Genomic DNA, 27,870 nt, shown 5'->3' with positions numbered 1-27,870 from the left:
AAAGTTTTCAAAAACCACTTAAGACGGACAGTTTTTTTGATGAGCAAAGTCCAGGTTTATTCGAGCCCCCAGTGGGGCTCACCCTTACCAGGAACAAGGCCAGGAAAGAGTTACCGCGGCCTTTGTACATAAAGGGCTTAAGAAGGAACATGATGAGTTTTAGTCAGCAAAAGTCTAACACAGGGAGTGTTATACTCTTACTGACTGCTGCTAACCCACAGTGGGAGGGGTCATTTGACGTTTTCCCAACAAAAAATATAAAATAACGGTTTCCTCAAGCCTATTAAAGGTAATCTCTCCTTCTTAGTCATTAAGAGTAATGAAGAGGATACTGCGCCAAGCGTTGCTTAACCTTATGATTTAGCCACGAGCTCTTCAAAATCTGGCAAAACGTCAAACATATTCATTCTTCAGATAAAACTTAAGTATATGGCGGATGAAAAATCGGCCCTAAACTTACAGCTTTCAGCCGCTTGAAGCGCTAACTTATAAAAAACCGAACATTCTCCAACCGGTTTCTAACTGACGTCATACTCAGACAAACTTCCTCCGAGCGACGCGCATCACTTCATTTGAAATGCGAGTCTAAACGCGCGCATGCGCTCTGCGTTCCAAATTACCGCGAACGGAAAAACAATTTTAGTAGTGAATTCAATATTTTTTAACTCAAATTAGTGTTTATTATAGTGTGTAAATACTGTTTAGTGTGTTTTTGTGTCAAGTGTTTGAAAAAGAAGCTTTGGATATAACAACTATGGCGGTAAATTTTATTATAATTATTTTTGTTTCCCGAAATAAGTTCATCTTGCGTATACGTCGTTTTGGTAAAGATCTGTTTAAGAGTACCTACTCGCATACTGCATAAGTCGGCCGATAGTTTGTTTGGGCTCATAAATCAGTATGAAGATGAATGGTAGTACGCACATTACATAGATCAGGTATTTAGCCGGTATCAGACCGACTGAAAACTTTGAGTGGAATCAAGATTTTCTTTAAAAAAAATGTTGGCATATTTCGTTCTAAGTAATTTTAATTTTATTTACTTTTGGTTTCGCATTGTTTTATGCGTGTTTGGAAAATTGTACATATGGTGCGAACATCTTTTTAAATTGATGTTAATAAAATTATGTAGGTACATACAGTGTTGAATAAATAATAAGAGTTAAGTATGAATAAAATTAGCACAAAACATGTGTTATTTGTTATACTTACTATGTTAGTATTATTTTTTATTTTTATTCACAAAGTTCAATGTGTTAAACCTCAAAGTTTTAGGTTTGGTATCTAAGTATATTCTTCCTTTTTTAATTTTCTTTCTTTTTTTTTAATGTAGATAAATATAGATTTAGTTTATTTTAAAATATATATAAATGTTCAGAGTATATAAATTAATTTGATTTTTTATCCTAACCTAAACATAAAACAATAATAAAATAGAAAAAAATACTACGCAAAATGTTACAAAAAAATTTCGCCCGTAGCTTTTGGTAGAGTCAGCTTTACGTTTAGCTTTTTCCTAACATTCTGTATTAAAAAAAAATTACGATCATAAACGCTAGTGCAGTGCCTAACAGTACGAACCGTAAATACGATTCATAAAGTAAGGCCGCATTACCGTTAAATTCCTTCGTAAAGCTTAGGGTGCGTGTAGACCAAACTAATAGAGAACTGTAGAGATTAGAAATATTTATTTAATAGAGACGAGATTTTTTTTCGTTCATCATCTTTGTATCTATACTTTTCCCATCTAAGTATGTTGGGGTCGGCTTCCAGTCTAACCCGATGCAGCTGAGTAACAGTGTTTTACAAGCAGCGACTGCCTATCTGATCTCCTTAACCTAGTTACCCCGGTAATCCTATAACCATTGGTCAGACTGGTTGTCATTTTCTGGCTTCTGACTACCCGTAAAGACTGACAAAAGAATTTTTCGTAGTTCTTTCTAAATAATTTGATAGATGAAGAATTCGGAATAGAACGAACATTTGCTCGCCAAAATCATTTGCGAACATGTGTACTCTCGAGTCCACAGCTAGCATGTGTTCGCGCGGCTGTTGCCGTGTCGCGGACATGTTAGTAATGTTCGCGCGCAATGTGTTACTGTTTGCTACAGCGAGTACACCACGAGATACAGACGTGTGAGTTACTGTGATGGTGTCTCGCCTTTAGAATCGAACGGTACCCGATAGATTTTATAGCAGTATTCAACTATTTATGTCTGAAAGTGCAATCTATAAACGTTCTTAGCTAAAACATGTATATGTCTATACAGGCGTGTAGTTTAGCTCTTAGCTGGTAGAATTAAAAGGGTAAAATACTGGTGAGACTCACAATGGCCACAAGCGAATTTGACGATTTATGTATTTCCGCTACCGACTTTTTTTGTGTCCCGTATAGTTATCGGCACGGATAATGAGCCCTGACCTTCACCTGCGCAGAAGCGATTTATTGGTTTATTGCCTTATGTGTACAGTGCGCAAAGCGATCCCCACTCTTCCGCCGAGAGCTCAATATCCGTGCCGATAACTGTAAGTCTTACTGGCAGAACCGTGTGGATAAGCTAGCATTCTCATGATACTGTCTATCTTACAAAGTTTTTATTCACATTGCCTATGTGACGATTGCGCGTGCACTTCAATTTACCTAATTATTCACGCTCTAAATAATTTTGTTTAATAACATTCTTTATGATTAGTGATAATAATTATATTATTTAGTAATAATGCTAATGGTTTTCCCGCTGTTTCACACGTGTCCCTTGTTTTTAATGTTTAAAAAAGTCTCTCTGCTATGCTTTTGTGGAGTCTTTGCCTAATGTAGCAAGACCATAAACAAATTAATAACCTTCCTTGCTATTAGATATTTTCCACAAAATCTATGTTTAAAATAAATATTAGGTATAATTTTATAATATTTCATGCCTATTTGTTGAAAATTACTGTAGGTACCCATATTTATTTTAAAGTTTAGGCGTTACTATTAAAACACTGAACAGTGTGTGTATTACCACAGATTATATAATAGTACTAAGGCGCTGGTAGGTAGGTTCGTATTGAGTTGAGAGCAATCATTTTAGAATAGCGTATACCTATGTGCGGTCGGTCATGAAAAATGCCATAGAATGAATGGTAAAATTTCATCCGAGTGTGTCACTGTGGCACTCATTGTGAAGTACGAATGTTTGTTCTGGTAACTCACCTAAGTGTAACGCCCACGGAATAAGGAAATATCAGCGGAGATGCCATAATGCAGGTAGGTCAGGCGCCTTCATCATCATCATCATCAGCCTATCGCAGTCCACTGCTGGACATAGGTCTCTCCAAGTGCACGCCACTGAGATCGATTTTCGGCGCCTTATTCTAGGTCAAATTCGTACGGTGAACATAATCAAAACTAACGACGAGTTCGGGTTCTATGAGAGATCTGTCAACGATTTTTGGTATTAAGGGTGTACCTAGTTAAGGGAGAAAACAGAAACATTCCTCGTCCCCTGCACACTAGTATTTTGACGCGCTACTTTCTTAGGAGATTTTCCGTTATGGCATCTCCGCTTGTCATTTCGTTTTCCGTGGTTTAGCGCTATAACAAAATTTTGACTATTTTGTACCACGTTTTATGCAAATAAAAGAAATTATTATTATGAACCGTGATAGTTAGACAGCTGTTTCACAGATGATTTATTATAATAGCGTCCAAGGTCGATTTCGGCCGCGGCGCCTGTTCTCATATAAGGAGATCAGTCAGCTGCGCAGGACATATTATAGTGCACGAGCATTTGTGCAGACACAGGTGCACTTCCTATTCCTTCACTCTCATAGCAGATATAAACAGGCTCCGAACACAGGTCGGCCGGAGCAAGGACAATCGGTCCAGGTGGGGTTTCCCGGACGGGGCGGACCTTGTGTGCGAGTGCGGGGCTGCTGTGCAGACCATGTCCCACCTCACCGCATGCCCACTGTGCCCTGAAACTTGCTCGCGGGAGGACCTAATGAGCGCGTCCGACCGTGCTCTCGCTGTGGCGGCATATTGGGCTGACAAAGTGTAGTATCACTGTAAGACATGTCATCGACACGAAAGAAGAACTCTCATAGCGCGATGTTACCATCAACGCACCTCTGTCACCTACATATATTGTATCCATATTTGCAATATAATGTATCTTTATCTTTAACGATGATGTAGGTATTATTGTTACCGCTATAACGTGCCAAAGGCTTTGATTACGAAATATACTTATGATGACCTAATAGGACTTCCATATTGGTCTAGCAGTCGCATAACGCGGCTGTTGTGCACGAGGTCTCAGATTCGATTCCCGGGTCGGGCCGAACTTTCACAAAGCAGCCCGGAGCCTCGAATTGATTTGATACACCCGTGCGGAGAGCACGTTAATATCGGCCCCGCTTGTGATCTCTCTCCGGTGGTGTCGGATTGTCGTCCCATCGCGCCATGAGAGTGAAGGAATAGGGAGTGCACCGCAGTCCTAGCAAATGCTAGTGCACTAAAATATGTCCTGCGCAGCTGGCTGGTCTCCTTATATGAGAACAGCAGCCGTAGCCAGTAGTCGGCCAAAAGGACATAATCATTCATCTGAACACACTTGTAAAGTCCTTTTCAGACACGCCTTTCTACTTACTTACGCGCCATCTTACACGCACGCCTTCATTGTGAATTCAAGGTTACTCGACATAACGGCGTCGTGTCTGGTAGGGCATTGTCCATTGTCTATGCGCTGCACGGCCTTAGATATTGTGTCTGTCTATACAGTTTGTTTGTCACGAAGATAGCTGTGTATGGAGTCTTGTCAATTGTTGTTAGCTTTTTCCTATTTTATTTTTAATTATTTGTGATACAGGCATTATGATAATAGAGATAGTTGTATTTAGGATTTTTATTTGCCTCTCTCCTTACAAAATGTGCTGTATAACATTCAAAAGGATAAATGGTGATCTGTAACACAGGGGTAACCTTAAACAGACACCATTCTCTTACAAAAGCAAACTGTATTGTAATGTACTTAACACTGTAATTGAAGAGAAAATAAAGATTTTTTATTTATTATTTATTTATTTTATTTTAATTGGATTTGCTTGTCTGAAGTTGGGACCTTACCGTCTTACCACAAAAACTTTTAAACGTCTGTTGAACACAAAAAAAATGACAGATTATGACGTTGAAATAAGGTCCGTTTTGGAGCCACACTTTTTTAGACAATTGTTCAACCGAAGTTTAAGTTTTTGTAAGGCTGTTAAAGTCTGCAAAACAATAAAATATTGTAAGTTATTAATAATGAAACATGGTTGTCATATTAGTCCTAGTGGTCACAAACGTGACTATCGGGTTCGATTTCCTGGTTGGAATCTGTTAGTGGGTTTTACAAACTTTCAGAAAGCAACCCGGAGTCTGAAAGTAGGTGGTGTTACACCCCCGTGCCTGGGAGGACACGTGTCGCCGGCGTCCCCGAATGCTACTCAATAGCTGTCGTTGTTACAATACACGTCAGAGGCTTACGACGAAGAGCCTTACCGCGACCCTGGTACATAAAAGGCCTACGACGGAACACGACGGTGTTTAGTCAGTAAGAGTCTGACACTCCCTCGCCGCTGCTAACCCACAGCGGGAGGGGTCATTTGATGATTTTTGACGTCGTTAAAAAAAAGGAGGCCGTCAGGATTGGAGTAAACTTTGACACTAGGACTTACTAGGTGATTAAACTTAACATATGTGCATATAACCACGTAGGCCGCAATGTCTAGGTAATCGTATAAAAATAACCTTATGACTAAGCGGAACTAATGTGCTAATCGGAGTAAAGCGTTTGAGAACGATTCATGCCTAATTTACTTTATACATATTGTTGCAAAATTGTGTTTTAAGATTGGCTTTTCCGCTTGCTGTTTCACCCATAAACCGAAGGGAACTATGCTTTCAGCATATGAGAATTTTTGCATAAAATTAGATAAGTAAATAGATAGATATTCTTTATTAGGTACACCAATTTTACATTTTAGATCTTAATCTAGTTAAAGTAGGTGTCACAATGGGCGGTCTTATCACTAAGGGCGATCTCTTCCAGACAACCTAAAAAACCTAGAAAATTTGGTACAGAAACCCCTTTCCTTGCTTATACATATATTAGGTAATAGGAAGCTATTGTATTTTTGAAATCTACTCAATTGCAAAGTTTCCTCATGTTTTAGTTTTAATATTTATCATCCCGGTCCCTGAGGAGCTAGTTACTTCCCGTACCATACCAAAAAAAAATGGCTTCTAACACCATAATACCTAAATGAACGTTAATCATGAGCAAAAATCATCAAGCATTCATATACCATAATTTTCATTTACCTATTTCAAAAAATATCCACAACCGTCTTCATAAAATCACCTCCATTTCTGCAGTCGGTAAACCTCGACACACTTCGCTAACTGATAAAGCATTCGTTCGTTCATCGTTCACCACATGTATGTCCAGAGTCCAGTTATATCCAACGGAACTGACGTAACGGGATAATATAAACAATCGATACTCGTAATCAAAGCTTTATTCGATATTAATCGATTCGATGCCCATAGACTAACCAAGAGGTATTGGGTTGCCCGGGCAACGGGTTTAATGAGGTCAGATAGGCAGTCACTCCTTGAAAAACACTGGTACCTACTCATCTGCGTCCAGTTAGACTGGAAGCTGACCCCAACATAGTTGGGAAAAGGCTCGGAAGATGATGATGACGACCATAGACTGGATCTCTGTGCAGTTAAAGTGTGTGGGTGGTAAGTATGTTCATAAAGTGCATGAATTATTCATGAGAACTTACCTAAAGGTTTGTATTATCTCATCAAAAATCGAAGCGAAAAATCCGCTGTTGTGAATGTGTAAGTCTTTAAATATCAAAGACAAACCTATTCTACTATCATTCTGTCTTCCGAACGCAGTTTCAACAGTAGATATCCCAAGTACCCTGTTATGCTTATGTAAAGCCATATTATTGCTAACTTTCATCAGAATCCATACACTAGTATATACCTACCTAAGAACTTTTGCATTCATAATATTAGTAGGAAGTCTCACTCTGAAAATGTCAAGTCATTCTAGCGAGTAAGACGATGATGAAGTGCTTAGGCAAACTTACGATGCATTTTGTATATCAATTATGTTGTAAATCGACAGTCACTCTTCACAAACACTTTTATTAGACTTTGTACACACTTAGAACAAAACATAGCCTTTACAGTAAGGATGAAGTAGTTAAAAATTCAAAAAGTCATTGACAAGAAACGCTATAGAGTCGTTGTTAGTCAAAAGAAGTGTGTGCATGAACAATTATGTGTGAGTCGGACTCGCTCGTAAAGGGTTCCGTATTTATTAAACAAGCAAAAAATCCTGTTCGGAGGTAAATTTTATTCAAGTTTGCAATATTAATTGTCGTGTCGGCAAGAATAATACTTTCGTCACCTGTCAAAATTTAAGATTCATGAGATAGGTAAGGGTGACAGACGTATCCGGACAGCGAAGTCTTAGTAATAGGTTCCTGGCTTTTGCCTTCGAATACCACCTATGGATTATCGTCAGTAAAAATATAAATCTAAAATCTACACAAACAATATACTTTTCTGTATGAATATTAAACACTTACTTTTGCCAGCGGTTTCACCCGCATCCCGCAGAAACTTCTACACGAACCCGAATTAAAAGTAGCCTATAGCCTAGCCTTCCTCGATAAATGGGCTATCTAACACTGAAAGAATTTTTCAAATCGGATCAGTCCAGTGGGTTGCCCGGGTAACTGGGTTGAGAAGGTCAGATAGGGCAGTCGCTCCTTGTGGCACACTGGTACTCAGCTGCATCCGTTTAAACTGGAAGCCGACACCAACATAGTTGGGAAAAGGCTCGGGAGATGATGAAGCGAACAAACGAACTCTACAGCTTTATAATATCAGCATAGATGTGGGACTTTGTACACTCTTAGCACATGTTTTCCTTTACAACACGCATAAAGTTGATAAAAAACATTCATAAGAAACATTATGACGTCATCGTTAGTCTACACACAAGTGTTTGCATGATGAGGTGGATAAAAAAAACTTGATGTTTGGTACGTGGACAGAGGGTTCTGTATTATTTATTGGATGTTTGAAAGTTAAAGTTTTTTTTTTGTAATCAAATGTTAGGTTTACTGTGCACAGACGTGCTTATGAAAAGTTATGCTAGTTGCTCTTCAGAAACAATGCCAAAACCTTTTAAAAAAATGATAACTGACACCCAAAACCAAAGGATTTACGGTCCTTTGAAAGCGCTTAATTTAATTAAAGTCAGCTTAATTGAGGTTGTATGTACCTACTTACATTAAAAATACAAAACATAAACCAGTAAAGCATGTCAAAATAATTGTCCAAATCGCTGTCGACCAGTAATGTATGCTACCCGAAAAGCTATTACCATTGCCTCAATTAATCACTGGGCAAAGTAAATGCCAGCCTTTGGGTCACGGGAAGTATCAACAAGGCGCTTTAAGATGTCCTTAGAAAAACCATGGAATAGGACAAGTCTTGAGGTTACTGGGACCCTTTAGCACGGAACCCTAAGGTCCATAAGTTAAAGTACACTAGACGTGTCTTGTGTCGACATTTGAGAATAATGTATAACCGTCATGGCGGCTATCTTGAAGAGATGAGAACTTGACTATTTGACACTGGTCTTATAAATAATTAGCTATAAATAAATTATATCCTGTTATTATATTATCATAGGGATACCTACTTTAATTGACGTGGCAATTTTAAAGTAAAAGGATTTTCAAAATCGGTTTCGTAAATCTAATCTCTCGATTTACCTTAGGAACTTTATATCGTTACTAGCTTTTCTCCGCGGCTACCCCACGGCACGAGAGAACTGTTCCTCAGGCTTCATTAAAAAAAGCCTAAAACCCATAATATTCCGATTATAAGATACCTACCTCTAATATTAAACCAAACTGCTGCAAATTGAAAAACTTGACAATAAATCGCTCTTATTGTCAGTACAGTTTTATTCTGATCACATTATCGGTGATTCAATTCCACAAAGATATCCTCAAATCACCTGTGGAATAAACCAAGTATTATCTCTGAACGAATTTTATCACTGACCTCTAAAATCGATTTTACATTTTGAACTTTGAACCATTCTCAATAAACTTCTTATATATTCAGCTTTTTGTTAGCCATTAAAAAATCCGTTCAAAAATCTATTTGAAGAATCATTTTATTATGCACTAAAGAGATCAGAGTACCTACTCGCAAACTACAAACTTTTAGTCGGCCGATAGTTTGTTTGGGCTCATAAATCAGTATGTCGATGATAAAGATGAGTCCAACACCAGTCTTACCAAGGGTTATCGGGTTACCCGGGTAACTGTGCTGAGGAGTTCAGGTAGGCAGTCGCTCCTTGTAAAGCACTGGTACTCAGCTGCATCCGGTTAGACTGGAAGCCGATCCCAACATATTATGGTTGGGAAAAGGATCGGGAGACGAGATGCAGATGATAGGCACGTGACAACGTATTTAGCCGGTATCAGACCTACTTTTTCTTCTTCTTTCGCGTCGATGACAAGTCTTGTAGTGAGACAACATATGTCAGCCCAATATGCCGCCACAGCGAGAGCACGGCCGGATGCGCTCATTAGGTCCTGCCGCGAGCAAGCTTCAGGGCACAGTGGACATGCGATGAGACCTACTGAAACCTTTGAATGGAATCAAGAATGCCTTAAAAAAATGCCAACAATCGGGCAACTATCGGCCGACTGTTTAATAAAAGTCTGCAGACATGAAGAGAAATAATAATGGTATTTTGTACCGCCCATACCGGTTTCCTAGTTCCTAGACAAAACTGGTCCGATCTAGTCGAATAGAATAAAAAGTATTAGAATGGACACACACCCACAAATGCCTGAATTGTCAATTTTGTATTAAATAGGTATTACTTTTACTTTTTTTGTTAAGATAGCTCAAGGTGAACTGGGCCGTGAATAGATGACCTATGTCTGTCAAAAAACCGATTCTAGATTTGAACCAGTTCTTTTTGGCATTAAGTAATTCAAACTCAAACTGAAAATACTTATAACTATTACTATAAAAACAAAAAAATGCCCCCAAAACGCCCACCCTTCGTAACTTCCTATTGTGTTTTTTGTTTGTATTACTTAATTTATTTAAACTGTGCTGTGGATGTCTGGATGTTTGACCCTATTTCACACAAAAACCACTGAACGAATTTTGATGACACGTGGCATCAAGATGGTATAATACCTATAGCTTATGAGACTGGTGCTTACTCATCAGAATTACATTTCCGGCTACTTTTACGGGAAGTAATTCCTCAGAGCGGTTGAAACCTCGCGAAACAGCAGTATCTAAATAATAAATACTAAAACGCAGTTTCTTCCACTGCACAATAGATTATTCTTTAGTCCAAGATAAAGCGATAATATTGTTGTTCTGTGCCCTTTAACCCCTGATAGCGTTTATGCGATATTTATGCACATAATTGCATGTTTCTTAAACTTTATATCTATAGATATTTACTTGTTTATGACAAAGATACCTACTCGTATAAGTCGTGGTGGCCTAGTGGCTAAAGAACCAACCTCTCGAGTATGAGGGAGTGGGTTCGATACCAGGTCAGGCAAGTGCCAATGCAACTTTTCTAAGTTTGTATGTACTTTCTAAGTATATCTTGGACACCAATGGCTGATAAAAAGGTGAAGGAAATCATCTTGAGGAAACCTGGACTTATATAGTCTGAAATCTCCAACCTGCACTGAGCAAGCGTGGCTCAATCATTCTTCTTGACGTGAGAGGAGGCCTGTGCCCAGCAGTGGGACAATAAAACGGCTGTGATGATGAAAATAATTTTGTTCGCAGCATGCGGCTCATCTAACTAACCTTTTCCCAACTTTGTTGGGGTCAGCTTCCAGCTGAGTACCAGTGTTCTACAAGGAGCGACTGCTTATCTGACCTTCTCAACCCAGTTAACCCGGCAACCCAATACCCCTTGGCAAGACTGGTTGTCAGAGTTACTGGCTTCTGACTACCTGTAACGACTGCTAAAGAAGTTCAAATGACGCATTCGGCTCTGATAGGTATTATGTAGGTAGCTTAAGAACTTATAAGCCTTGGACTATTCTTTAGGAAAGTTGATATACAGCATCTTCTAATAAGTGGGACTTATGACTCACCCTACGCATAAAAAATGCCGCATTGTTATTCGAAAAACTCATAAAAATATTTACTGAAACATAAATTAAGAAAATTTAACTTGTCATCTCATATACTGAGGTTAGATCATTGTTTAAACATTTACCTACACACAGAGTAAAGAACACTGTTTAGAAAAAGATAAGAAAATAACAATTTTATGAATAAATGTTTAGTACGTGCTAATAAGGTATTTTTAACCTACTTATCAACACTGACTAACCAGTCGTACGAAGGGAATCGTGTTGCCCAGGTAACTGGGTTGAGGAAGTCAGATAGGCAGTCGCTCCATGTATTCTGTGTACCAGTGTTTATATGAAACATCTGTCTATACATACATACCTATGATGTCCTCAACCCGGTTGCTTGGGCAATCCGATGCCCCTTGATAACACTGTAAGATTTGCTGGCCAAATGGATGGTCAAATGCCAGCTAATGCAACTATTCTAACGGATCTTTTGAGACACGGTGAAACTCGCCATCGTCATGGCAAAGGATGGTTATCTATATAATCTATATACGAACTAACCGAGTCCGGCGTTGCTAAACCTTATGTATGATCGATACCTACATCCGCAGAGAGCACGGAAATGTCGGTCCTGCTTGTGATCTCTCTCCGGTGGTGTCGGATTGTCGTCCCATGGCGCCATGAGAGTGAAGGAATAGTGAGTGCACCGCAGTCCAAGCAAATGCTCGTGCACTGTAATATGTACTGCGCAGCTGGCTGATCTCCTTAAATGAGAACAGACGACGAACGAAATCGGCCGTAGAAGCTATTAAGGCTGTCAGCCACGAGCCACGAGCTCCAGCCTTCTGCTTATAATGTAGTCCAAAATTCAACCTCTCTATATTAATATATCCCGTTGCGAAGTCAGAAAGACTTCCTCAAGGCTATTAGAATAAGCACTAAATAAAATAAAACCTACCAAACAGGTTTTAACTGTCTCATGGCTACAAGGAAGAGGCATTAGCATAGATTTTTTGTCTATAATTTATTACCTAAATTGATAGATAGAGGTCTTGTAGAGGCTAAAATTAAAAATATTCATAGATTTTTGGTTGGTTCTGTACAATTATATGGACTGAGTTTGACCGTTTATCGGAAAGACAGTTAATGTAGGCACTAAATGTATATTCTATCTGTTTCTCTGCTTACTAGAGAAAGAATTTTTACAAGACATAGAGTTCCTTAAGCTGTGCCTTGTATCAATATGGGCACTACTGGTAATGCTAATAAAGAATTGAGTATTGAGAATTTTATATTAGTCCCTAACATGTATTTCCCCTATCTATACATCTCTAATAAGCAAAACAACAGAGATTATGCAGGTGTGTCCTGCCTAGGCGAATCGCAAAAGCATACGCGAAGCGAAATGACAGGTGTAACATAAGCTTTATCGAGTAGAACGCGCGCAACGTCACATCCACACCACAGCCACAGCTTGGCCACTACAAAGGAAATATCGGATTCTCAAGACACCAGTTTTAAATTTAAAACCTGCCAAGTGCAAAGGCTGGAGAACGGTTGCTAAGCTACTATGAAAGTAGTTTTTTTCAAGTTCGAATCAACTTTGACAATGACTGCTATAGTGATATACGAAGTTGTTTAAATAGGGTACCTTAGAAGAAAAATTGCAATACCAGACCCCAGTCCAAGTGGAGCGGAGCGGAGAAGTATTTTTTTTAAACAATCAATACAATTTCGGTATTCAGACTTATCGTCTCCGCCCACTCAGGAGTATCCCGAGAGCGGAGAAATTCTAAAGTGCAAATGCTCAAGAGACCAACGGTGACCAAATGTCAAGACGAGTTCCTCCGTGTTTCGGAAGGCAATTAAAATTGATGATGATTGTCTCTGTGCAATTTTTGACCATCGTGACACCACTACCAAATTAGAATCAAGAAAGCCTGACTATCAACCAGCATTACCAAGTGGTATCGGGTTGCCTAGGTAACTGGGTTGAGCAAGTCAGGAAGTCGTTCCTACTAGAAGCTAAACCCAACTGGGAAAAGGCTAGATGATCATAATGTTGACATTTAAAATTCTACAGTACGGAACCCTCACGTGCGAAAATGTTAAGCTTTGCTTGATTTATTTTTTAAATAACCTTGAGGACAAAATGACTTTGCAATTCAAATCGATACTGACTAACAATTTGCAATATAAGGAGTTTCTTATCTCATGAATTATAGAGGCGTTAGGAACATTTTGAGTGGCCTTTAGGCACCTATTTGGACGATGACATCTTCAAATTCAGAAGACGCTATGATGTCATATTTTGTAAGCCTATACCTTCATGATCACATGCCACATGACCTTAGCCTAGCCTTTTCCCAACTATGTTGGGGTCGGCTTCCAGTCTAACCGGATGCAGCTGAGAACCAGTGCGCCACATGGAGCGACTGCCTATCTGATCTCCTCAACCCTGTTAACCGGGCAACCCGATACCAAGGGGTATTAAGGTTAAGGCTGGCTGTCAGATTTTCTGGCTTCTGACTACCCGTAACGACTGCCAAAGATGTTCAAATGACAGTAGGGCCCGACCAATTTAAGGTGCCTTCTACACTGAGGAACTCGTCATGACAAGATGGTCAATTACCCATCCACAAACCGACCGGGATATGCGTTGTTTAACCTAATGAACGATGAGTGCTGCTGTTACTTAGCAACGTACTCCTCGTGTTGTAAAAATATAATCTATCAAGTCATATCGGAATGGTGTGCAAAAACCTCAAGACCGTTAAAAACTTTTTTCATACTTAGGTATATCAACGGTTAGAACCAGTTTCTGAGTCATCCTAGCGAACATATACCTACTTAGGCTTCGTTCACATAGACCGGCTCGGAGAGGAGAGCAAATTCTTAACACGTTGAAAACTGAGTTCTTAGTATTTGTAGTAAGGTTTAATTTTGCATGTGGACTGCTTTTGTCAATAACAATGCTCGAAGGCGCTTGTTCTGAAATAATAAGAGGAGCTGACCGGCTCCGATCCCGTACTTTTTCTCGACGTTTGGCTCCGATTGCATGCTCTTTAATGCTCGCGCAGCCGATCGGCTCTGGCCTGTGTGAAAAGAAAAATGCGCGCCAATGCTCTCCGAGTCGGTCTGTGTGAACGGACCCTAACAGTCTCACTGGTGTAACAATAAAAACCTTTTTCAAACGAACCATGACGGAATGTTGATGTAATCTGTGCTTGAACTACTTATTAAAAAAAGTAAAATACCAAAACCAGTTTCCCTCCGAAATGCATGCGGTGGACTGACCTCTTAAATTCGGCCAAGCGTGAAAAAGTATGTTGTTGACCAATGTCAGAAATTGGAGCTTTCGGCAATGATTCGAGGGAGTGTCTTACGTGAGCAAATCAACGCGAACGCGATCCGAAGCGAATGCTAATATGTTTAGGCTACTTCAAAAGAAGCGTTTGTTCGTTGCTGTTTTAGCATCGCGCCGCGTCGCTTAGCGTTCACTGTCAGATCGCTTTACATAGGACGCACCGTAAGGATTAAGTTCACTGAGAACATGACAATTGACACTTGAAACCACTTTGTCCAAACTTAAACACGGTAAAACACTTTCCCAACCGAACAAACGGGATGAAAACTGTTTACCTACTGATTTTCCTGCCTAAAAGTTTGTTAACAGGAACAAAACTATAATTATATATATGGATTAATCACTAGTACTCGATGCTAGTACTAAGTACTGCTGGTTTTATCCTATATGGATACTACTTGCTAAATGCCGATTGGTTACATCAGACTGGCTTCCCCAGCGATAGCGCTTTCCGTGGGATTACCACAGGATGCTGAATCCACACACCCGAATAAAATAAAGACTTATTAGCCTTCCTCAATAAATGGGCTCTAACACTGTAAGAATTTTTTTAATCGGCTCAACAACAAATTCGTTAACTTTATGAAATACTTAACTTACCGTGGGATTTTCAATTTTCTGATTACCAGCGTCAAAATGGGATTGATTACATCTTTTATCCCACTGGAATCCGTTCTTATTTACTTATCACAATTCCTCCTACTTGCAGAGATATGTGTTAAAAGACGAATTGATTCGTCTTGGCTTCGAAATCACATAAAACTGTTACGTCAAATCATTCCCACTCAATTTACAACTTTAAAACATTTATTAGTTTCGCACAAATCTACGGAAATGTAAACATTTGTTTCCGTAACGCCGTTTCTATAAATAAATACATGAGTCAATATTGCATGCTTGTGGAGTATTTTGGTTTCCATCATTCGGCAAGATCATAGTTACGGAATTTGCACGATTGAGTAATGTTTTGTTATATCTGACCTAAGTCTAAGAGCGATCTTCTCTTTTAGGATTTCCTAAACCAGCAAAGCACGAGTTGGACTTGTCTTGACTTGAAAATCGCGAATTCAATCAAAGATTTTAGTCGTTCAGAAGCTGAACGACTAAACGCGTGTGCTTCCATTCATCTTCATATCTACAGATTTATGAGCAAATATCAACCCTATTTTAGTGTGCGCGCGCTCTTAGGCTTTTTACTTCCCGTAACAACCACCAGAAATGTTCAATTGACAGTCAGAACCAGTCAGAACTCACCAAAGTGCCTCCTTAAGAGAATCCCACAGGGGAACTCGACATAACAAGATGGTCAACCAACTCGCACCTCGCACCAACCTTATGATCGATCGATTCGCAAGGCTGTTATTTACCCACGAACAGGGTAACATTTCTTTAAATAAACCACCTAACATTACCTATTTCTTCAACAGGGCATGAACCTACGGCTCGCGTTCGCCGTGATATCATCAGCATGCTGGTCTGCCTTCCAGCATGGGTACAACACTGGCGTGCTGAATGCACCACAAGCTGTAAGTGTTTTAGATTTTTGCAGATGACGCAGCTTTAGTTAAGGCAAAACTATAACAATATTTTAAACAATATTTTTTTAAAGGTTTCATTTATTTAATTACATTCATAAAAAAATATGGACACACTAATATATACAAACTTAAACCTTTAAAAAATAAAATGTATGCCAAAATAAAGGTGTTATATGGTTATCCCATTTGATTACTTATGTGCAAAAAGCTACATAGCTTTGCCAGTACATGCAGTACTTAGTAGTTGCTTAGATATTTACGAACCCTTCCGAAAGAGGCGTCTAATATTAGTTGGAGTTTGACCGTCGTAGAAGGCCAACAGACCTCAAATTCAGACGTGTAAGAGCGTTTTTACACTGATGACTTTCTCATCAGTTTTACTACGTATGGAAAAACCGATCGGAAATCGGAGCATATAACGCGGGACACATTCTGAGCGGCGAGTAACGCTCCCGTACGAGCCCAGCGTTTTCGCTCGAAAAAATCGAACAGAAAAACCGCCAGTATGAAAGCGCTGTTTCTCGTCAAAATCGATGTGATTATATTCTGACTTAACACCTACAGAGAATTTAATATTCTCTATTCATAAAAAAAAATATAAAAACTAGGCACATTCTAACATCGCAATCCTCTTTTCCAGATAATATCCGACTGGCTCCAAAAAGAAGTTCTAACCGGCACCAACGTTACAATATCAGCCATGGACGACCCTAAAGTAACGACCGCGATGTCCATAGCCGTCGCTATATACTGTGTAGGGGGGATGATCGGGGGGATTATTACTGGCGTCGTGGCTGACAGGTGGGTCAAGTCTTCTTTACTATAGGTCCTTATGAGAGAAGGTTCCTGCTTATAGAAAAGCCAGCATGAAGCTGAAGGACAGATGAACGGAGCTATATGCCATAATGCAAGTAGGCTCAGGCTTCTTCTAAGGTCAAATTCGTACTGTGGACATGACAAATACGAGGCGTTCGGGTGCTTTGAAGCATCTGTCAACTATTTTTGGTATTTCATAAAATGGGCGATAAGTACCTCTATATAGATGAGTAGGTCAAATGGCTTAGTTCGAGGAAAGAATGGCACCCTCAGGTATATGGGGTTCTCAAAAGGCTTTTCGAGACTTTTTTCTTTCGGCTCTTCAGTAGCAAGTTCGATGTCTTAGCCGAAACCAGTTAAGGCAATCCTTTTCAATTGAACGCCTCCAGATGGTACGAGGGCGATCTGGACATCTATCCAAATACGTTTTGCCACGTCCAAGACCTTGCTAAGTTATCTAGTCTCTTCGAAACATGTTCAATCTAGCGTCAATTCCTTAGAAGAATCTCCTTGGCTACACGTAGTAGTAGAGAATTATAATATACTTTTGTTACGTTACAGGTTTGGAAGAAAAGGTGGTCTGCTAATAAACAATGTTCTGGTCTTCATTGCGGTGGGACTCCAGAGCACCGCAAAATTAGCAAATTCTGCTGAAATGCTCATTTTGGGAAGGTAAGCATGTTATCATCGGCCAAGCATTTTCCTTACTATATTGTGGTCGGCTTCCAGTCTAACTAGGTGCAGCTAAGAACCAGTCAGTATGCTACATAGAGGAACCGCCTATATGATCTTCTCAACCCAGTTACCTTATCAACTTGATGACACACCTTGGTAAGACTGGTTGTCAGACCTTCTACCTCCTGACTATCTATAACAACTACCAAAGATTGTTGAAATGACAGCCCACGAATTTTACATGCCTTTCGAAACACGGTAGAACTCATCATTACAAGATGTTCACATCCTCGGACTGATCATTCCGACCGTTGCTTAAACCTTATGATCTGCGCGGCTGTTATTAAGTAACGAGCTCCTTTACTGGCCCATTTCAATAACATATCTTTCCTTCTTTTGCTTACTAGAGATGGAATTTTGGTAAAAACAACCCATTTATTTATTTTTGCCCTTCCTTAGAGCAGGCCAGTCTTTCGACCATAGTGCCAAGTCTTTCGTAGTGTTTATATCTTTGGTAAATAGCCCCATTTACTATCTCTAGTAACCAAATCAACACACAGATACGATATAGGAATCCACAAACCATTAACAAACCACGACAGCTCCTTCGACACGCAACCACGGGTTCTCATTTCGTCTCCCATTACACAAAGTCACAAACACACATTGTTTCAGGTTGTTAATAGGTGTAAACAGCGGACTGAACGCCGGCTTAGCTCCACTGTATCTCGCTGAAATATCACCCGTTTCGTTACGAGGATCGGTAAGTTTTTACTTTATTTATATCTAGTAACTACTTTAAAGTTGTGGTGGCCTGATATAAAAGCATCAGGCTCTCTAGTGCGAATGGGCTAGTTTGTCCTCCTATACTCCCTTATGTACGCTCCCCATATGCTCCCTTATGTACTTACCCCTTGTACTCCGTTATATACTGTCCTCATATACTCCCTTATGTACTGTCCTCATATACTCCCTTATGTACTTACCCCAAATGCTCCCTTTTGTACTGCCTTCATATACTCCCTTATGTATCATATCATATCATATCATATCATTTATTGCATTCCATAATGTACATTTGGTGGAAAATATAAAATAATAGTGGTAGTCACAATTATGGACCCTGATGGGCACAGCAAATAGTTAGAAGAGAGGAAGGCGTTTAATGTAATATAGTAGGTAGTATGTAGTATATTATTTAAGTATTTATTTTTTATTTATTGTTGGGTTCAGTTTATGTACATATTTACATGACGTAAAAAAAGCCTTATTTATACATATATACAACTAAAAAATGGCATCAAAAAACTCCTCATCGCTGCCCACCGGGAGTGTACCCAAGAGGCTGGCAGCATTGCCACGTTGGATGGCAATGCTTAATTTTTGACCAAAATAAAAACCAGCCTTTGGGTCACTTGAAGTGTCAGCAAGTCGCTTTGCCAGATCTTTAAAAAGCAGATGAGCACTTGGACCCCACGGCCCGAGGGTTTCAACCCCAAACGGCTCAAAGGTATAGTTACCAACCAGGGTGCTATATTTGCGCCGTTTGAGGTTCTCTGCAGCCGCAGCAGCGGAACCAGCACATCGCGCCGAGCTAGGAAGGTGAGATGGTGCAAGAGTATCGACACAAGTCGCGTCCCATACTAAAGACCTACCCATCTTCCACGGGAACAACGACATACCGTCTGGTCTCTTGCCATCGTCGCGTGCCAGACCACTGGGTTCTAATATGGCTGGAACGCCTACGGCAACAAGAGCGCGACGGATTATGTCATTGATATTCGCATGCCGTGCAAATCGTCCCGCGCTGCGGCTGCACGACAAGCCGTGGTGTCCAAGGCTGCTGACAGCTTCGCCACAGTGGCAGCGGTGAGGAGAGCAGCACGGAGCACCCAAACGCAAGCAAACAGCAAGCCGGAAAGTGGTGTCGTCAAACAATGTGCCTATGTTTGACGACGGAAGTGCCAGAAGCAAGTATTTATTTATATTATAATATTGCGTATATCTTTGTGTAGCATAACTTCGTTTTATAGTCATTTTCTTTATATGTTGCTTTTATTAATTTTAAGTTATTTCTTTATCGGTAATATACTCGTTGATTGTATAGTATGCTTTTTTTAATAAAATTTGTTTTAGGATATTCAGGAACTTTGTGTCACTTGTTTCGTCCTTAATTTTGTTGGGCAATTTATTATATATTTTGATGCACATCACGTAGGGGCTGTTGGAGTGTAGTGTCATGTTGGAGGTAGGTAGCATCAGCATATTTTTGTGTCTCAGTGATCTATTGGTGTGTTTGTCTCCGCGTTTGGTAAAGAAGTTTGAGTATCTCCTAACGAATTTACATATTTCTAATATGTAGATGCATGGTAATGTGAGTATTTTGTGTTTTTGGAAATAGGGTTTGCAGCTGTCTGTTTGTTCTATGTTTGTTAGTATGCGGATTAGTTTCTTTTGTAGAGTGAAGAGTGATGGTGCGTCGGTGCTGTTTCCCCACATGATGATGCCGTAGCTAAACCAGGAGTGCGCATATGCGTAGTAAGTACTTAGAGCAGTTGGTAGGTCTGTGGTTACCTTTACTTCGCGGAAAGCGTAAACAAATTTGGAGATCTTGGATTTAATATTTTGTATGTGCGTCTTCCAGTTAATATGAGTGTCTATGGTAAGTCCGAGTAGTGTGAAGTTGTCGACAACATCTATTTTTGTATTGTTAGTTGAGAAGTTAATTATTATATGTACTCTTCCCATATACTCCCTTTTCTACTTTAAAAAGTGTTACATAAATTTTTCGGACTTTTCTACATAAGTATATACTTAAACTAGCTGGTGCCCGCGACTTCGTCTGCGCAGGTTTAGTATTTCGAACAATATGTTTACAAATTGTAGCCTAAGTGTTATTCTGATGTATAAGCTATATTATTGTAAAGTTTCATTAAAATCCATTCAGTAGTTTTTGCGTGAAAGAGTAACAAACATTCATACATCCATACATACAAACTTTCGCGTTTATAATATTAGTAGGATTTATGTATATACATTAAATTCAAATGTCTGAGTAAAGGTTTAGGGAAATATTTTCAAAGTCGCTTTAGGTGCACGTGGTAATTAACACTGATGAATAATGATGAATATAATCTTTTGATCTTCCCGGTAGGAGGAAGAGTCAGACTTTTACCCCAAAATTATCAAGAACAGCAATATTTTCCAAATCTTATCAATTATTTCTCTTCATTCCAGATAGGAACAGTATACCAACTAGTTATAACAATGACGATCCTCCTCTCCCAAGTGCTCGGCCTACAATCAGCGTTAGGCACGTCTGAGCGCTGGCCGTGGCTGCTAGCGGTGAGCGCTGCGCCCGCACTCATACAGGCGGCCACGCTGCCTCTGTGTGTCGAGTCGCCCAAGTACCTGCTGCTCAATAAGGGACAGGAGTTGCACGCGCAGAGAGGTGAGTGTGTCTGTCTGTGTGTCCAAGTGTACAAGTGCTCGGTGCTGCTACAATCAGCGTTAGGCACGTCTGAGCGCTGGCCGTGGCTGCTAGCGGTGAGCGCTGCGCCCGCACTCATACAGGCGGCCACGCTGCCTCTGTGTGTCGAGTCGCCCAAGTACCTGCTGCTCAATAAGGGACAGGAGTTGCACGCGCAGAGAGGTGAGTGTGTCTGTCTGTGTGTCCAAGTGTACAAGTGCTCGGTGCTGCTACAATCAGCGTTAGGCACGTCTGAGCGCTGGCCGTGGCTGCTAGCGGTGAGCGCTGCGCCCGCACTCATACAGGCGGCCACGCTGCCTCTGTGTGTCGAGTCGCCCAAGTACCTGCTGCTCAATAAGGGACAGGAGTTGCACGCGCAGAGAGGTGAGTGTGTCTGTCTGTGTGTCCAAGTGTACAAGTGCTCGGTGCTGCTACAATCAGCGTTAGGCACGTCTGAGCGCTGGCCGTGGCTGCTAGCGGTGAGCGCTGCGCCCGCACTCATACAGGCGGCCACGCTGCCTCTGTGTGTCGAGTCGCCCAAGTACCTGCTGCTCAATAAGGGACAGGAGTTGCACGCGCAGAGAGGTGAGTGTGTCTGTCTGTGTGTCCAAGTGTACAAGTGCTCGGTGCTGCTACAATCAGCGTTAGGCACGTCTGAGCGCTGGCCGTGGCTGCTAGCGGTGAGCGCTGCGCCCGCACTCATACAGGCGGCCACGCTGCCTCTGTGTGTCGAGTCGCCCAAGTACCTGCTGCTCAATAAGGGACAGGAGTTGCACGCGCAGAGAGGTGAGTGTGTCTGTCTGTGTGTCCAAGTGTACAAGTGCTCGGTGCTGCTACAATCAGCGTTAGGCACGTCTGAGCGCTGGCCGTGGCTGCTAGCGGTGAGCGCTGCGCCCGCACTCATACAGGCGGCCACGCTGCCTCTGTGTGTCGAGTCGCCCAAGTACCTGCTGCTCAATAAGGGACAGGAGTTGCACGCGCAGAGGGTGAGTGTGTCTGTCTGTGTGTCCAAGTGTACAAGTGCTCGGTGCTGCTACAATCAGCGTTAGGCACGTCTGAGCGCTGGCCGTGGCTGCTAGCGGTGAGCGCTGCGCCCGCACTCATACAGGCGGCCACGCTGCCTCTGTGTGTCGAGTCGCCCAAGTACCTGCTGCTCAATAAGGGACAGGAGTTGCACGCGCAGAGAGGTGAGTGTGTCTGTCTGTGTGTCCAAGTGTACAAGTGCTCGGTGCTGCTACAATCAGCGTTAGGCACGTCTGAGCGGGAATATTCTAGAATGTTCTAGAATAAAATGAGGCCGGTATATAATTTACTACTGCCAAGAAGGGTTATGTTTTTAACTTTGCTTTATGTACGGTGCCTTTTTTCGTCAAAAATATGCTTCTTCGGTCTTTTTAGGCCCAATTTAATTTCTAAAAGTCCATTGATAAAACTTTTTTGCATATATCTTCATTGAAATTCTTTTGATGAAATTATTTTTCCTTTCGGTTTCCATTTACTTTACCCTCTACAAAATCTAGAAGTAACCTATTTTACTTGCGTGTTTACATAAGTAATAGGTTAATTATGTTTTTTTCAGCTCTCAACTGGTTGAGAGGAGACGTATCCGTCCATGGCGAGATGGAAGAAATGCATCAGGTAAATCAAAGATACATTAAATATCAAGGGTAACTTAGCCACGAGACACTGTTAATATTTAGCCACGAGCTCCCTAAAGAATACATTTAATAAAAGCAAATTAATTTCGTAAATAATATCTAAGAAATGTTGAAAACAGCTACAAAGGTAACTAAGCCATGTATATTAGTTATGTAGCCACGAGCCCCCGATTTTTTTAAATTTTTTTTTACGAATCCTCTTACCTTGCGTACATTACATAAATTTACACTTACACAAATAATTTTCAAATCTTAAGCTTACCCACATGTTCTTCAACTTAAAACGAATTTTAAGTTTGCCGTTATTTTCTTGAATAAAAATAAATTTTAAGTTTACCCTTACTTTCTTCAACCAAATAATATACAATAATTTATTACCCTTCCCCCAGGAAGCAGAAAAAAACAAAATCTCCAAGAAAGTCACACTCCGCGAATTATTCGGCAACAGACAGCTTCGACAACCTCTTCTCATTTCCATGGTGATCATGATAGCTCAGCAGCTGTCAGGGATTAACGCTGTCATCTTCTACTCCACGACTATCTTCTATAAAGTTCAGTTGACTACTGCTCAAGCGCAGTATGCTACGCTCGGTAAGTTTTATTTTACAACTAAGTTATCATGTCCCGAGCCTTTCTCGACTATGTTGGGGCTGGCCTTCAGTCTAACTGAATGCAGCTACACCAGTGTGCCACATGGAGCGACTGCAGTTACTTTTACAGTTACAGGAAGCAGAAATAATATTTTGTTGGTGTTGAATTTTGCATTTTTTGTTATGACTTGTGAGGTTATCTCACTACTTGAGAGAGAAACTAAACTGATTGCTGTTTCATTCATGTAACATTATATAAAAAGTGTAAAAACTACTCAAAAGTATCTAACCACCAAAATTTTATGAAAGTGAACAGCTGAATGACCTTAAAGTCTCATTTGATTCTTTAAACAAATCTTGACTTTACAATAATGGCCTGAAATCATATTAACACTAGCTGTTTTCCCTCGGTTACACTCGCGTCCTGATGTAATTTTTTTCTCGTAGGTACCTGGATAAAATATACATAGTTATTCGGGGATAGCGATGTTTTCAAAAAATGAGAGATTTTCAAATCAGTACAGTATCTTCGAAGCCTCAAGGGACCAAAAAATTTTTTCGTCTTTATTACCCTCCCTACTGCCAAGAACGATCATGTTTTTTTAGTACTTCATGCAAGTCAAACTGAGAACCTCCTTTTTTAAGTCGGTTAACCATCATTAATCAAACTCTTTTCTTCCCAGGCATGGGCGCCATGAACGTAGTGATGACAGTGATAAGTCTGGTGCTAGTGGAGGTGGCGGGACGCAAGACGCTGCTGCTGTCAGGCTTCGCGGGCATGTTTGTGTGCACCGTCGGACTGTGTGTCGCTAATATTTATGTAAGTATACAGGTTAAAGACTTGTCAATATGGTTAGAAAGAGTTTTGATGTCCTCCTAGCCGATTCTCGACTACGTAAGGAGATCAGCCAACTGCGCAGGACATATTATAGTGCACGAGCATTTGCAGACACAGGTGCACTCTCATAGCGCGATGGGATGGCAATCCGACACCATCTGAGAGACTCACTATTCCATCACTCTTATAGCGCGATGCACGAGAGAGATCATAAGCTGGACCGACTGCAACGTACTCTCCGATGCACGGGTGTATTAATCACCAACTTCCAGGCTCTGGGTTGCTTCGTGAAAGTTTCTAAATCCCACAAAGCGATTTCGGCCCTAAATGGGAATCGAACCCGAGATCTAAAACCCACGTTTAAACCTGTGACTCACGCGATAAAAAGAAGAAGGTACAAACAACGATAACAGAGACCAAGTGACATGCTTGTTGCGCGTAGAAAAACATGCATATGACGGCGCCACCGTCGATGTGTCAACCGTCGATCTGTCAACGGTGGACCTTATATAAAGCGGCGCGCGACTCGGGTCATTCGTTCGCCGACCGTTGCCGAGTGCACACCTCCCACAAATTCGTGATAAATAATTGTAGTGACTAATATTGTGTTAATTGGAATAAACCAAGTGATTGTGTGAAGACCTCTTTGTTTTATTTAACGATGTCGGATCCTGACGCCGACACACATATAAATACCATTAGTGTAAAACGACTGTTACCCATGTTTTAAAATATTGTACGTACAGATAAATCTTTTATTAATAAATTATCTTTTATTTACAGGCTCAAATCTCCTGGGTATCGTACTTGTGCATCGCTCTAGTGATCCTCTTCGTAGTCATGTTCGCTGTAGGACCCGGCTCTATACCCTGGTTCTTAGTCACTGGTAAGACTTTGCTCTTATATATTTTGACCGATTTATAGAAAGTGATACGGGACTCTTCGTAAATAAATCTAAAATATCATTTGTCTCAATAATTAAAACATTTCAAAAATCCCAAAGTGTCTTAGTTGCAAAAAAAGCTTATTTAAAAAATATGAACTAAGCCATGAAGTCATCAAGTTTCAGTGGACTTAAATATTAATTCAGCAGAAAAAAGTCTTACACACCATATCATATTTGGAGAAAGTCAACCAATGAATTTATTATGTCATAATTGGAGAAGACCTACTTTTAGCGAATTCTTGTAAAGACACTAAAATGTACTAAGGTTGAAATTCGGCACGTACTGTTAACAGTTTCAAACGATTTTTCAACAAAGTGGCATACATGTGATTGTTCGATAGAATATATCCTGAAGTAAATTAAAAGTTCAAAAGCATCAACTATAGTATATTATTGTGTCATTTCCGCAGAGCTATTCAACCAATCAGCGCGACCGGCGGCGACGTCAGTAGCCGTCACAGTGAACTGGACAGCCAACTTTATTGTAGGACTCAGCTTTTTGCCGCTCTCCGTAAGTATACAATAACATGATATACCTAATCCTTAATTTAAGGATGTTCTAATAGGTAAAGCTTTAAAAAGCTTTTTTTTATTAAAATGTAAATATGACCCAAGTATATACAATTTAAAGTAAGTAGCCCCCTTATTTAAGCTATTAACATTGGCTTAGCTAGCGCTTTCCCAACTTTGTTAGGATCGGCTTCCAGTCTAATCGGATGCGCCTGAGTACCAGCGTGCCACAAGGAACGACTACCGGTCTGACCTCCTCTATACAGCCACCGGGGTTTCCCAATACCCCTATGTTAGACTGGTTGTCAGACTTTCAGGCTTTTGAATATCCTCAGTTTTAATTTTTTAAGTCAGCCAAAATCAGCTAAAACTCTAAAACGTAGATAACGGCAAACAAATGGATATTTTACATAATAATGTATCTTTTTTACCCTACTTAAGGGGTTAAGTACTCTTTTCCTACCTTTCGAAATGCGTTACCGTTTTTTACCCTTCTCAAGGCATTACCCCTTTCTTACCTTACTGAAGGCTTAACCCCTTTTTACCCTACTGTAGGGTAACGTCTTAAGTAGACTAGGAAAAGGGGGCTACCATTACCCTACAATATTTTTTAACACGTATTTTCTCTTTCCACAGTCGGCCTTAGGACCCAACGTATTCATCATCTTCGCGGTACTACAACTCTTATTTATAATGTTCATTTTCTTCAAAGTTCCCGAAACTAAGAACAAGACTGTCGAAGAAATTACAGCTATGTTTAGACAACAAATGTAAGGTTGTGTGTGTGTGTGGAATGTATGTGTGGGTAGGATGGTACTATTTAAAATGGTAGGTATTTAAAAGAAGTATTTTTGATTGTTTTTAGGATTCCGTACCCAAAGGGTAAAACGGGACCCTATTGTTTTCGCTCCTCTGTCCGTCCGTCCATCTGTCACCAGGCTGTATCTCATGAACCGTAATAGTTAGAGAGCTGAAGTTTTCACAGATTATGTATTTCTGTTGCCGCTATATCAACAAATACTGAATATTAGAATGAAATTAATATTTTGGACGGCTCCCATACAACAAACGTGATTTTTTTGCTCCGGTACGGAACCCATCGTGCGCGAGTCCGACTCGCACTTGGCCGGTTTTTTTTTCTTTATGCATTGTTTTGGTGTTGTCGATTTTTTTTTAGTATTTTCAATTGAAGAATTGTAAAAGCGTTTTATTTAGGAAATATTTTATTAGAATCTGAACATAGAATCTGAAATGAACTTTACTGCTAAGTATGTGCTTAAGGTAAATATTTGAGTGCATGGATTTATTTTGAAATACTTAGATATAAGTATTAAGTAAATGAATGTATAAATAGAATCACGAACAATATTTATAGGTAAGATCAAATCATTGCCTGTGGAAGCTTTTATTTTTTTATTTAAATAGACTTTCAGAACGCTTTATAATAGACTCCTCGTAGGTATATGGCCCTAGACTAGACCGACATTATAAACGTCAGTTTTCTTAAAACAACAGTTTACTATGAACCAAAACGTTCGATTTTTAATGTAAACAGTTGTTTAAAGAAAAACAAGCGTTTGTTCTGTCGGTAACTCGGACCTACGTTAGGGAATGCACTAGCAAATAAATAAATTTCAATTTCAATATCGGTCGATCAAAATATTCTATCAACCTGTAGGTACCTATATTTGTATTCTAGGGACTGGTATTTGATATGGGTCCCTTAGAACTTAGAAGTCACGTCAAATTACTATAGATCTCTGGTAAGCAAATCTACAGCAAAGCAAATCTACAGCAAAGCAAATCTAACGGCCGTAAGTAAGGTTCTTGCTGGATAAATGGTCCTGTTTTCTTGAATATTCCTAAAGGTCAGTCTAATGTGAAGCGTGCAAGACGATGAATGTTGCATTAATTGTAAGATGACAATTTCTACTGCAATTAAGTAGTTAATGTAGTTAAGAAAATAAAGAAATACTCAGTTATTTTGTAATGTTTTGTTTTATTTATCCCTATGAACCCCGTCTTATTTGAAGAAGTGGAACTTCTTATCGAGTGAGCTGCACTGCAGATGCAATCACCTCATACATCCTAGTGTCAGAGTTTTCTCAAATCTGCCTGATGGCCTCCAGGAATCGACCCCCGACCTCGTGCATGACAGTCGCACCTGTAACCACTGAGCCAAACGGGGATGTAAGTATGGACGTAAGGTTCCTTTCTATAACTACTGATCAGACTAGAAATTCTCTTCTAAATAGAAACAC

At 40.1% G+C, this 27,870-nt stretch overlaps 1 protein-coding gene across 2 annotated transcripts; it reads left to right on the top strand.

The window, feature by feature from the left end:
* Positions 1-541: 541 nt before the first annotated feature.
* LOC110378642 (solute carrier family 2, facilitated glucose transporter member 1) lies at positions 542-27,599 on the top strand. Of its 2 annotated transcripts, XM_064043227.1 has the most exons (12): positions 550-760; positions 15,997-16,095; positions 16,748-16,908; positions 17,485-17,595; positions 18,274-18,361; positions 20,836-21,049; positions 22,647-22,705; positions 23,115-23,316; positions 23,999-24,135; positions 24,937-25,039; positions 25,510-25,610; positions 26,246-27,599. In XM_064043227.1, the coding sequence occupies exons 1-12, from the start codon at positions 755-757 to the stop codon at positions 26,381-26,383; spliced, it is 1,419 nt and encodes a 472-aa protein (XP_063899297.1). In that variant the 5' UTR covers positions 550-754; the 3' UTR covers positions 26,384-27,599. The 2 variants fall into 2 exon arrangements, 1 of the variants encoding a protein (XP_063899297.1); XR_010278043.1 differs by lacking the exons at positions 23,115-23,316; positions 23,999-24,135; positions 24,937-25,039; positions 25,510-25,610; positions 26,246-27,599 and having other exon boundaries at positions 542-760; positions 20,836-22,254; positions 22,647-22,706.
* Positions 27,600-27,870: the final 271 nt, after the last annotated feature.

Source organism: Helicoverpa armigera, chromosome 31, assembly GCF_030705265.1.
Source record: "Helicoverpa armigera isolate CAAS_96S chromosome 31, ASM3070526v1, whole genome shotgun sequence".
In the NCBI taxonomy this organism is placed as follows: domain Eukaryota; kingdom Metazoa; phylum Arthropoda; class Insecta; order Lepidoptera; family Noctuidae; genus Helicoverpa; species Helicoverpa armigera.
The sequence above is the reverse complement of the archived record's forward strand: the minus strand, read 5'-3'. Positions and strand labels throughout refer to the sequence as shown.

Bases quoted from the DNA above. Each gene is read 5' to 3' on its own strand.
- LOC110378642 (XM_064043227.1), top strand. The intron at 16,909-17,484 runs GTGGGTCAAGTC...GTTACGTTACAG, and splicing joins ACTGGCGTCGTGGCTGACAG to GTTTGGAAGAAAAGGTGGTC. The intron at 24,136-24,936 runs GTAAGTATACAG...TTTTATTTACAG, and splicing joins TGTGTGTCGCTAATATTTAT to GCTCAAATCTCCTGGGTATC.